The 12,137-nt window shown below is 43.0% G+C and overlaps 2 protein-coding genes across 6 annotated transcripts in view; one reads left to right on the forward strand and one right to left on the reverse strand.

Moving 5' to 3' along the window:
- Positions 1–149: 149 nt before the first annotated feature.
- Positions 150–2,149, reverse strand: LOC108629338 (soluble calcium-activated nucleotidase 1). 5 transcript variants are annotated; one of them, XM_018031940.2, is made up of 5 exons: positions 1,941–2,147; positions 1,378–1,658; positions 1,097–1,300; positions 875–1,032; positions 150–787 (listed from the first exon to the last, which is right to left on the reverse strand). In XM_018031940.2, exons 1-5 carry the CDS (start codon positions 2,000–2,002, stop codon positions 575–577), a joined length of 918 nt encoding a protein of 305 aa, XP_017887429.1. In that variant the 5' UTR covers positions 2,003–2,147; the 3' UTR covers positions 150–574. The 5 variants fall into 5 exon arrangements, with proteins under 5 accessions (XP_017887429.1, XP_017887431.1, XP_017887430.1 ...); XM_018031942.2 differs by lacking the exon at positions 1,941–2,147 and adding an exon at positions 1,685–1,776 and having other exon boundaries at positions 1,378–1,559; XM_018031941.2 differs by lacking the exon at positions 1,941–2,147 and adding an exon at positions 1,685–1,775 and having other exon boundaries at positions 1,378–1,592.
- An 841-nt stretch (positions 2,150–2,990) lies between these two features.
- stet (stem cell tumor) overlaps positions 2,991–12,137 on the forward strand; it is a 246,581-nt gene continuing 237,434 nt past the window's right edge. Inside the window, exons 1-4 of the mRNA XM_018032000.2 lie at positions 2,991–3,917; positions 5,932–6,173; positions 6,537–6,560; positions 6,651–6,815. Of these exons, the coding sequence (XP_017887489.1) occupies positions 5,994–6,173; positions 6,537–6,560; positions 6,651–6,815 (369 nt within the window). The 5' untranslated portion in view covers positions 2,991–3,917; positions 5,932–5,993. The remainder of the gene's footprint in view (positions 3,918–5,931; positions 6,174–6,536; positions 6,561–6,650; positions 6,816–12,137) is intronic.

Here is a 12,137-nt window from a genome sequence, read left to right on the forward strand (position 1 = left end):
ACTTCTCGCGTTTCCTATATAGCCGGTATTGATTTTAGACTATGCATGTATTGCACCTCTCGTCCCTGAACGCGCATTAGATGAACATTTTCTTAGAGCACTTTGAAAAGAAAGGGATAATGGTACTGGGATGAAATGAAACAAAAGAAAACGTTTTTGTAATTCACGGCGTATATTGTTGGTCATTGAGCAAAAGATCAAGACACGTTTTCTATATTACAGTTTCACAATAATTGTTCGTTTTAGTTAACATTCTTTTTTACATTTTCGTAATAAATTTTTATGTACATTATGTTCACAGTAGCTGTCGTCGCAACGTGGGCGCTAAGTCACGCCGCCCCTTACCGCAGTCTTACATGCACGTGGCATGTATATAGGCGTTTTTGGTAAGTGTGCTATGCGAAACGAACTACATACGCTCGAACACAATACTGACACTGGGATAAAACTATGTAGAGTGTTTTACAAAGTCGTTTCGCTATGTGATATGAATGAACTATTAAAATATAAAAGCTGTACATTTAGTTACACTTTATGATTTCGAAATTCGCCAGGTCTGTTCCTAAATGGAATGTTATATAAACTCTAGACCCTCGAATTTCTTATCTATCACTTTCGTCTCGGGCATTATTATAGTCCCAGTAATCGTAAATGCTACGATGTAAGTAGCAGTTTGCCCTTGGTACTCTTCAGTTTTAAGAGCAACGATAATTGAATCTTGAGACCCCGGTAAAAATTTGAAACTGGAGAAACCTCGGAGCGGAAGTAAAGTTCCAACTTTGGTAACCTGATAAGAGTTACATTAATGTCCTCATGTTCCACACAATTTGTCATTAAGTGATAGTAGAATGATATAAATGAATGGGATAAATACTTTGATGTCTACAAAATTTTCATCTGTAGTCAATAATACATTGCAACTCATAGTTTCATCTTTCGTTTCGTTATAACGTTCACGAGAACATCGTCTTGGTAAAAAGAACCAACTTTTGTGTATATCACTCCAAGCTCCTGATTCGTGAATCATGTAGCCTGAAGTTAATTGAAATTAAATTATGCAAGCAGTAAAACAAACAAGCGTGCAAAAATTGTGTACCTGGATATTCAATATCAAGCGCTTGTCTTAATCTTTTGTAATTGGAAATCCAATTCGAAGATTGTACCTCTCCACATGGAGAAATTATTTTTATCCAAAGAGGATTATTGTGCTGAAACTCTCCTGAAGGAGTGGTCCATTCTTTCCCCATGCTGCCTACGTATAAATATTCATCCTTAACAGTTGCCCATTCCGATTTAAATCCTAAATAAAAATAAATCTGACAATGGAAAATTTGGTAAAGTTTGATAATTAACTTATAATTCACAAGTACCATTTACCTTTGGTGTTCTTGCCATTGCCATCCATTAAAATCACCCAAGGATAAGCTTCTTCTCCTTCAATAATATATACAACTCCTGTACGGTCATCGAACGACAATAAATGTCCATCAAATGTAACTAACTCAGATAGCTCCATGCCACGTCCTTTCATAGTTAAAGATGACGTTAACATCTGGTTCCTATCGTCCCAAATGATAGAAAGACTGTTTGTGCTTGGATTCCAAAAGAGACTTCCAGTTTTCATGATGCTATACCACAGATTCTTTTTGTCTAAACTTCTGGAATCATGATCAAGATCACTTACTATTGCTATTCTGTAAGTGAAACCCTTGGAAGTCCTGACTGGCGATGACAAAGGATAAGTCTTGTTGTACTTTTGATATCTACACTGTGTTACACATTGATTCGCTGGCAAGGGACGTACAATTCCACGTAACAAAGGGAACCCGAATAAGAATAAAGAAGCAGATAACAGTAAAAATATTAAAGCCAAATATTGACTTTGAATGCGAAAAGTACTGTTAGCAACTCTGTAGACAAGAGGAGCGCGTAATGCTTGCCTCCAATCTCCTAAGTACGACATGGTTTGTTTGTTCCACCTTTGAATTCGCACTCGTTTCATTATCCATTATATGAAAACATCGTCGAGCTGCGACATGTTCTACGTGGGCAACTAAGAACTAACCGGAGGTAACCTAACTTCTTCCACCATATCGCAGACAGATTCACTGACGTCTGCGCTATTTGAACACATGAAAGCATTTAAGAAAATTCATCGAAATGTTAAAAATAAAACACGTGCTATTTGTTATTCCGATCATGATCATCATTTTATACCATGTAGTAAGTAAAATAACAATAATTTTTGCTGGGTTATAATGATATTCGAAATAATATTATAGTATTATTTTGAGACGTAAAACGACATCGTAAATTATGAATCAAAGTGTGTAGGTAGTATATCATAAACTGATTGTTTACGATATTAAATAGTTTGTAATGAAAGAGTATTGTGAAAACACAATATGATATTTGTATCATATGTATAATTTGAACGTATGTATACAGAATTCCTTATTACAATTCAGTGAACAATTTGCAGTAAAGTATTTTAACTTTTTCATATAAAGTAATTCGAAGGAATATATCATTTGATTTCCTAAACGATTTCATCGCATCTACATAAATAATATCACTTTACAAATACGACAAGTATGGTTATAATGATATTATCAAAGAGGTAACATATATAAATTAGACCTCTCTGGTATTATGTATAATTGCATTTTAAAGCACGTAGAGGCTATAAAGAATAGAGCAATACGAGTGAGCGTAATGTATTCAGTTGAACGTCGCGAGATATGCGAAACAGGGGCATTGGAACTTTCTTTGTGCCGAAAAGATATCAATTTGTATCATGCCAATAACGGTGCAGGCATCCGCTGCATATTCTTGAATATTGGGGTTGAACGAACGAGTCTGGGGTGAAACGAATCGAGGGGGTGGAAAAAGGGGGTTGGCGGAAAGGGGGTGGGCCTGCGAGGGTGGCAAAGTGCTCGTCAGTCGTGTGACGCGTTTCCCGCCGACAACATCGGTTGTATTTGCCAATACGTTAGACTGCTCACACATCTCCGGTTTCCACGTGTACCTCGCGTGTGTTCGCGACGATTCGATTGCCATTGGCTATCGCGGGTTCCGCGGCAACCTGTATTATCGATTGTACGCGTTCTGCGCACGTTGCTGCAGTTGCTCGTGGCACCGCCACCACCATGACACACGCAAGTAGTTTGTGTACCGCATTTTCGTCTTCGCGTTGACGTAACCGGTCGTGCGCTAATTCTGCTTGATTTCCGATTTTCTTCTGCGAACCGCTATCGTGCCGATACGTATTTCGTTGGTTATGACATTGCCTGTTTAACGTTGTTCCTGCTTATACACGTTTCGCCTGACATTTTCCGTCCGACCGCCATATTCAATTTCAAATTGTGCATTTTGCGCATAGGCAAAAAAGTTGGTCGGTCTGCTCGAACAACCTGCCGATGTAAACAAGTAAACACACGACCGGCAAACTGCACAACGCGAGTTTTTGTGCCCTTGTGCTTTGACCGGAGTGTACCAGAGAAACGTTATAAAATCGTTTCGTACTCTTAGCGATTTTCGATCGATTTTGACACTGTTTTATCGGTACCGCGTACCCGCGATTGAGAACCTATATGGCGGCAAAACGGGGAACGCGCTTCAATTTTGTCGTCACGGTGTAAAAGTTGCAACAACTGAGCGTTTCCGCTGTTGAAATAATTAAATATACTGTATCTGGTAGTCGTCATACTACTATTTTGTCTAGGAAAGACGGGTTCGCGTCGATGTGCGGCGAGTCGCGAGTGATTTTGTTAGAACGTGAATATTGTGAAGTTCATTTTTCGCGAGATTATGGTGTTATGGCTAGCAACGTTTTCGTATGACAACCTGTTTTCCTCGTTTGTGGATGTTCATCCATGGACAACTACTTCGGCATCGTCCTATTTGCGTTGTAAAAGGTAAATACGACGTATCTTTTAATCGGTGTTATAATTGCAAAGAATAGGAATGCTTGGCGTGCAAGTCTGTACGTGAATTCTCTTAACCCGTATCCATTGATCGATCTTACGGACAACTTATGCTTATCTCGAGTTGTCCAATTTGCATAACACGCGAGGCGTTACGACCTTTCTAAATCCATGTCATTGGGATTCGGCACGTAGGTTACATAGTACCGTGAACTTATCAAGTGCAAACCATTCTCCGAACAAAACAGTGAAAGTAAGACTACACCGCGTAGCCGGGATAATCGTACAAGTCGTGAGAAAGGTTAACACCCAACGAAACAGTATACACATACTTTCGCGTCCTGAAATAAAGTACATATTGGCTCACGGCTTCGACCAGCCTGGTTCTACTCGATAAGAAAGGCATTCGAAAACGTCTCGCGATAAGGATGTTAAAATGTTAACGATCGTTCAAGTATCAACGGCGTGCACACGCTTAATTATTACGCCGTTAAATAGTACGCGTTTGAAGAGTGCAAGGTAAACGAACTTTGCGAGCAAGGTAGAGCCAGGTTTGATGCATCACGAAAGGGGTTCGCGGTAATCCAACGCCACGGTAGGGCAGGTCGTAAGGAGACACCGCGTTCTACGTAAAGAATCATCGTCCATGACGACGAACCGTCGTCACGTCGTTGGACATTCTTCAGAGTCGTCGACCTTTAGCGACGTGTCTCGTGCGGACAAGTCTGCTTGGGCGAGACGTAATTCCGCTTAGAAGATGGCGTAGAAGGACAGGTAAACGGGACAGAAAAGAGACGAAACAAGTGTGCGTCAGAGTCCCGGGGCGGGGGGAATGACTTTGTGGGGTTAGTACGACGACGGTGCAGATGGGGGTGGGTTTCAGTGGCGTCGCACGAAAACGGAGGGTAACGAATGAACATGGATATATAAAGCAGCAGTTGGGGGGCGAGGGAAAAAGGGAAAGTGAACCCAGAAGGGTGGCGAGAGAGAGCGGCCGCGTGGACGCGTTGCATCGCGGTTATAGGTTTGCCTATCCTATTAGATCTTAAGATTGAAAATGCTTCAAGCTGATCACGGTTTATCGAACAATTATCGACTACGTTTTAACGAGGACTTGATAACGATTAATTATTCTAACGGCTAATTATCGCTTCTCGCTTCTCTCGCCGACGACTGGACTGAATTCATTCGAACCGACAAGTTCAATTAATGAGCTTAACGCGATTTACTTTCTCATGCAGTAGATAGAGAGATTAACTGACTTTAGTTATGCGGTCAGAAACGATTTTTCTCGGAATTACATTGACGTCTGGAAAATTCATTATTTAATGAATATTTCATCGTTCATTACCACTTGGCATGCTTCAGTGAAATCGATTATGTATAAAAAGGAAATTCTACGAAGTTATCGGAGTTTCATAGCCTGGCCTACATTTCTCGTTAAACATAAAAATGGAAGTATAAGCCTGTACATGTACTTATATTTCTTTTTAGATTGTTTATCAAATCGTAAAATGGTTTATGCTCCTATAAAAAGGTTGAAGTTTATACGTGCACCGTGGACAGTGGCAAGGCACAGTAGATAGTGTGTAGTCGTAGTCAGACCCAGACCTATCGACGATGCATTGCCATGGAAACGGTAGCATCGCACGTAGCACTAGTGCCATGCTGCATAGTTCGTTTGCGTGTCTGCACAGATATTTTCAAGGACATAGCACGGCTTATAAAGCAAGAATAATCGATATCAATCGCACATACATATTTATTTCGATACTCATTAAGAAGCACTACAACCTTATTCACGTTTTTATATTTCATTTGACTACACGACTAAGACTGAAATCCCATTTGTCGAATGCTAAAAAATCCTTGAACGAAAACTGTTGATTTTCTGTATTCGTTTAAACTGTTGAAAAAATAAAAATTCATGTAGGAGTATGCTTTGTATATAATTTACAAACGGGGTTGTATATCGAAATTATCCAATGGCGTGGTCGTGTTTCAGGAAGCGGACGAAAGAGGGTGGAATGAGGAGATTTATCCGGTGACCTCGTGCCGCGCGTGGTAATGCTACTGGCAAGCGGTGCTTCGATACCGACCATCGCCGCTGCCGTCGAGGAGGAGGAAGAATATGCACGCAGCGAGGCGAACAGCGCACAGTACGATGGCTATGTTACCGATCATACCGATCTTGCCTCCGAGATTGATATTGACGAGTCCGAATACAGGCGGGAGCTTCTCAACGATGTACGTGCATTCAATTAATTGTTTCCCATAAATAGGCCGCAGATCTTTACGTAAAACGAAACGTTTATGATACTACTGAAATTCTTCTTGTATGAGTATCGCAGTGTGTGCTCGTCTTCTGATATTTTATATATTACTTTTAATCTTTATATCTTATGTAAAATCTGCGATCTACTCATAAATAGTAGTGTTTCACGTTGTTAAAAATATGTGGAATAGAACGTTTTAAATGAGAGGAACAGTAGCTATGTTACAACGATAGAATAAATCTTATGATATTGTAATTGTAAAAAAGAACGCAATCGTATGTATTGGAAAAAGTAGTCTGGAGTTTCACCATCCTTTTCTGTTATCTGATTACAGAAATGGCGAATGCTATTTGATAAGGTACGTCTACGAGCTTCTCGATGCATGTGTCCAACCGTAGGAAATCAGCTTACGCAGTATCTCGAGCATGGCTGATTTTTTTTCCCTCAGTTTGATCCCGAGGGATTTGGCGAGATACCGGTGGAGGATTTTTTGGCGGCTTTGAAGAGTGCCGAATGGAAAGCCGAGATACCGCCGAATAAACGAGACATTCTTCTCACCAGAGCAAAGGAGTCGCGTGTTCATGCGGTGACGTTCCAGGACTTCGTCAATGTGGTGAGTGAACGCATTGAAATTTTTATAAAACGATTTTTATTATACATTATTCTTGTTGTCTTAAATTTATTATTGGAATGTGGCATGAAAATTCAACGATATGCATGTTTTAATAATTCACTTCTATTAATTCTCTGCGATTAATCATTGAGCACATTTTTGTGCAAACTACATAGCTAAGATTTTTTGTAGTCAAGTATCTAATAATGTATAAGCATAGGTTCATAGATAGTTAATCCGATGTACGCCTGATCTTTATCGAATTTTGTGAAAAGAGCGAGTACCTTAATCGCGTAGTAGTAAGCGATTGTGGCAGTCTAGGGAAGGGGATGGGGACGGGACGAAATGAAACGAAAAGTAGAAAAGGTTTGCGGCGGTCAAATAGACTTATTCTGCTCGACGGGCAAGCCTTGAAATTTTTCATTGTCCCTCTATTTGTCAATCTGGGAAAATGCGGCTGAGGCTTGGAATTTCGTTTTTCACGGTACTAGAACGACGGCGAAGTAAAATGAGGTAGATCGAGGCTGAAAACTACTAGATAAATATCAGGACAATGATAATCTCGCCGTTTAAAGGCAACGGTACACAACGACACAAGGGGCGAGTCCCTTTTTGTTCGCGTTCAAGCTTGCTGACAAGTTTTCGGCGGTGGTTGCCTATTGCTCTCCTTTCTCTCGTCGATCTCGACGCCGCTAAGCAGATTTGACACTGAGTGGCAGAAAATTGTCCGCGTACAAATCGGAGCGATTCGAATCGCATGTTAAACGACGTATAAAGGCCGACAAAACCGCGGTCCCCGGTATTGGCATACCGTAAAAATTTTACCTATCGATACTCCGAAATTTCGATGAAACAGATGAATACTGGTAAAAATGTTCTGAACTTATTTACCATTTCGTGCTATTCGTAATTCTTCCATTATTATTGATTTCTTTATCCGATCGACCCTTTATTATCCGTTCTCCGCCCGAAAAGATTACCGATGAATCTGGGGTTTGCAAATACCTCCAGCAAAGGGAAAGAAGCCTTTGTAGTTTCTTTACCCTTCTGTGTACAAACGTATTTACGGTATGAAAAGATTTCGCTTCTGAGGGTAGGATGCTTAAGATGCATTTCTCACGATCGCGTCTACCTTGTTCGTTCTCGGGAATTAGTAGTTGGCAAAAATATCTTTATTACAATTTTCTTATAGCAGAGCCGGTACGCGTTACAGGAGATTATGTATACGCGCTCGTTTCATAACTCTTTCTCCCGGTTGGTTCAGCATTTAATAAGTCACGCTCGATAGCCAGACGCGTTTCCGTGCTGGTTATCACGCTTTTCACCTCATAATCGCGGTGAAAAACGAACCGCATACCTTTTCCGGCTTCTTCATGTTCGTTATCTACGGCTGAATACGGGGAATTCGGTTCTTTCACCGTGCCGAGGCGACACAGGTTGATAGGATTAAACCCGCAGGTGGTTAAAGGTAGACGAAATTATTCAAGAGCACGGAATCGCGAGCATTCCCTGCACGCTGGTATGATTTACGGTCGACGGGATCGAACGACGGTAACCAGGATTTCCGTGCACACGCCTCACCCTCGCCGGCTCCACTATATGTATAACGCTTGCATACTTATTATTTCACACGACCGCGAACGAACGCGATAATCTTGTTTGTCGTGCGACTGACGCTGCACATATTTTATCCAGCCCAAGCCTACGACAATGAGAACCGAGGAATAACTATATAACATCACGGGAAATTTCAGCAGCATTTCCAATTAACGCGCAATTCGTTATCGTTTCGCGTTCATTCGATCCGTTTTCGCTAACATTAATACATACGAGTTTTCGTTTCACGCTTTTTTCATTACCGTTCATGTCCGACGTTCATTTGGTTTTAATCGTGAGTTATTTGAGCTTCTAAACCGACTTGATTTATTACGCTTCTTAAATTGTATCTGCCAGTAGCACGATGTATTAGGGATTAATTAAAACTGTTTTAATATACTATCGGAGATGTTGCAAGCTCGACGTAGTTGAGAAATGATTCATTTAGCTTGTAACGAATACGTCAAATTGACGGACGAGGGTTCACGATCAGACACACCGCGGTGTATTTGACACGATCCAACGAACGAGGGAAAGAACGTGCGAGACAAAGCGACCCGGAGGAGGTTCCTGCGCTGACCTGTGATTAGCAATTAGCTCGGACGAAGGTGGTCACTCGATGTTTGCGCAGTGCCGAACCGATCATTAAAGAAAAGGATCGAGGCACGAGACGAAAAGAGAAGGAGGCGTATGTATAGGTGGCCTTTGCCAGAGTTTCGGCAAGTCGGCGATTCTGGACTCGATCTCGGTGGTCCACCGTCCTTCGTTTCGTGCCGGCCGCTCCGCGTAAGGTAATTTCTTCCTCTCGCTCTCCCGCCACCAGGTCCGCCGTCTCTGGGTTCCCCTTTCTTCTCTCCTTCGCTCTTTCCGGATATCAATTATGTCCCTGTGCGCCGCGCGCATTGCCACGAAAGACCTACCGGTGTGTGTCTCACCTCCACGACGAGGAACCCGGGCCTCGCCTCGTTATCCCTCGCCGTGGGCGTCGAAATCCCTGTGTAAGGTCTCTCAGGAGCTACAAAGTGCAATTTAAGAAAATTCTCTGGTCTCTCTCTTCGTCCACACTTTTGCCTCTTTCGTCTCGTTATACCGTTCACTTTGTTGCCATCCCTCGCCCCCACCCGTTCCTAAATCTCGACGATAAATCGCGCCGCTGTCGGTCGCGTCTAAGGGGAAACTTATTTACCGAAGCTGCACGTTTTCTTCCATACTCTGCGTCTCCTCGTGTTCGAATATTCCGTTCACCGCGATGGTAGTTGGACGTCGTGCTGCTTCGCCAACGAAATAGTTCGCTTCTGTTCGGACCCTGTTCGCTCGTTCCGCTTTGTGGGCTTTGCAGAAAGGAAGCCGACGACGATTCGGTGCGATACAGTGAAAAGCTCGAACCCATCCGTCTATCGTTACACGTCGGCGCATGTAACACGCGACCTAACATAACGTAGAGTGCAACCATGAATTTCAATGTAATACGTAATCGACGTTTGACGAGATCGCCCGATCGCGTGGCGACTCACGTACTCGAACGATCACGTCGCGCATACATTTCTCCGGCTCGCGTTATTAAGTGTAACTGAGCGCAACAGCGTTATTATCCATTATGAAAATTCATCCGGTCGAAGAGGGTCCGAGTCCCTTTGTTCCATTCCTGTTCCTACGAAGGAACAGCGAGGAAGAATTCCGCGCGAGGCGGTGCCGACCTACGACCCCATTATGCACGGCCCGGACAGGGCGCGTGATTCATAATATTAGATTCGAGTCGGGGCCGAATAATGTAAATGCCGCGTGGAAGGGCCGTATATGCGCTATGGGCCCCCGTTCGAACAAGCGCAGGGGCGTCACGTTGGCGGCGAGCGGAACGATGCGGCGACAACGCGAGGACGACGACGCGACGCGACGGCTGAAACCCTGCAGCCACCCACACCCACGCGTCGGACCCTTAAATCTCCATTCTCAGGCGCGCCCGATCCTTTCGGATCTTCCCTGCGCCCCGTGTATCTCCTCTGCACCTCGGTTCCTCGTATACGTGGTGCGTTTAAAAAGTAATGAGTGCTCCGACGATGTTCATGCAAATGCGTGTCTAAAAAATACATAAAATAATAGACAGAGAGCGTATTTAAATCTCCGATCGATCGACGCACGAATATTAACGTCGCGGCTGTGAGAAGTGAAGAAAGACGTTATCGGGATAATAAGATCTGCAAGGAATTTTGTTCGATACGAGAAGAGAGATGTTAGTTTCGCGAGAGTTTGGCCGAGTCGTAATTACGCAGGAGAATTTACTCGAAACTGGAATGGAAATGCGAAAGTCGCCGCGAAAACTAGTTGGCGAATTCGCAAAGAGATTTGCAAGTGAAAGTCCCGGTTGTATGCGATTTCCCGGGCGAATATCCGGCCGGCACCACTAAATATCGTTACCCTGAGTTATTATTGGCTGGAACCGAGTTCCAGCGATATTTCCCGCTGTGAGGTGGGGATTAACGATTTCCAGCTCGTACATTTGTCACGATCGTCTAACTAATTGTCTGGTTAACTTTGTACGAGTCAGCGTGGCGAACCGGAGTCGTCCAGGGCAAGGACAAGGTTCCCCTATTAGGGACGATCTTCTGTTAAAAGCATTTTTAAATACACGATCCTATCTATGTGGATCGAAAGATCTCATGGTCATTGACTCTCGTCCCGTCTCTGTTTTACACGACGATCCTCGCACCACCCAAACTTCTCGGCGACGGTACGGGATGATTCTACCTAACAGTTCGTTAAGACGCATAGTTGTCCCCGTTTGAGAATAAAATCGTGATATGTAAAAATCGTTCCTTCTAATTGTTTTGATAAGAAATTCAAAGAACGAGATGCATCGCGTGCGAATTCTAGCTGATTTTGCACGATATATTTTTATTAGTAGAATCAGGAAAGGAACGGAAATTCTCTTCTGATCTCGACCTAGTTACCAGAATCAGCCTGTATAAACGAGGTATTTCGACTCGCGTGTGTATTGTGAAAGAGGGCCATGAAATTAAGAGAAGGTATCTTGGCTATCGTTACGTATTCTTTCGTTTCCATCTTATCGTTCCTTCCATCGGCCTCGCTCGAACTTCATTTGCCCGGGCTTAAAAGTCCGAACGGCTTCTAATTAGGGGATAGTCGAAACAAAATATGCCCAATCTCAGAAACGTTTAAGATAGGGAACATCGATCTGCCGAGTGGCATACCAGTTCTCGGAACGAGAGAGAATGTACTTGATAAGATAACGTTCTCCGCCCTCGCCGTTCCTTGTTCCTCTTCTTTTTCCTTCTCGCCTGGAACAGGCATCATCAATTCTGTTTTGTTAGGATTTTAAATGATTTTACGTGTTCCGTGTGCTTTTGAAGTTAGCGTTTCGGATCAGATAAGTGGTGAGAAATGTGATAAAAATTCGCCGCCGGGCAGACGGCAAATAACGCCGTTAAAATAGTTCTAATATTAATTTTCGTCCGTTCACACCTGTAAATTCCTTTCAACCGATTCGATGAGTTTCGATTATAAAAGTGCATGAATTTTTATGATGCATCGAATATTTGAACGTTCCACGAAATGTCCGGGTCGAGAAGTGCTGCCACCTTTCGGGTGGTTGATTTTCAGTTCGAAGACTGGAGGGTGTCGCCGACTGACGAAGGTTGCGGAAAACCTTCGTTGCATCCCCTCTTTTTTCGCTGTCTTGTACTTACACTTGACCTTATGGCCTCGTCG

Source organism: Ceratina calcarata, unplaced genomic scaffold, assembly GCF_001652005.2.
Source record: "Ceratina calcarata isolate Rehan_Ccalc_2016 unplaced genomic scaffold, ASM165200v1 scaffold568.2, whole genome shotgun sequence".
Lineage (NCBI taxonomy): Eukaryota > Metazoa > Arthropoda > Insecta > Hymenoptera > Apidae > Ceratina > Ceratina calcarata.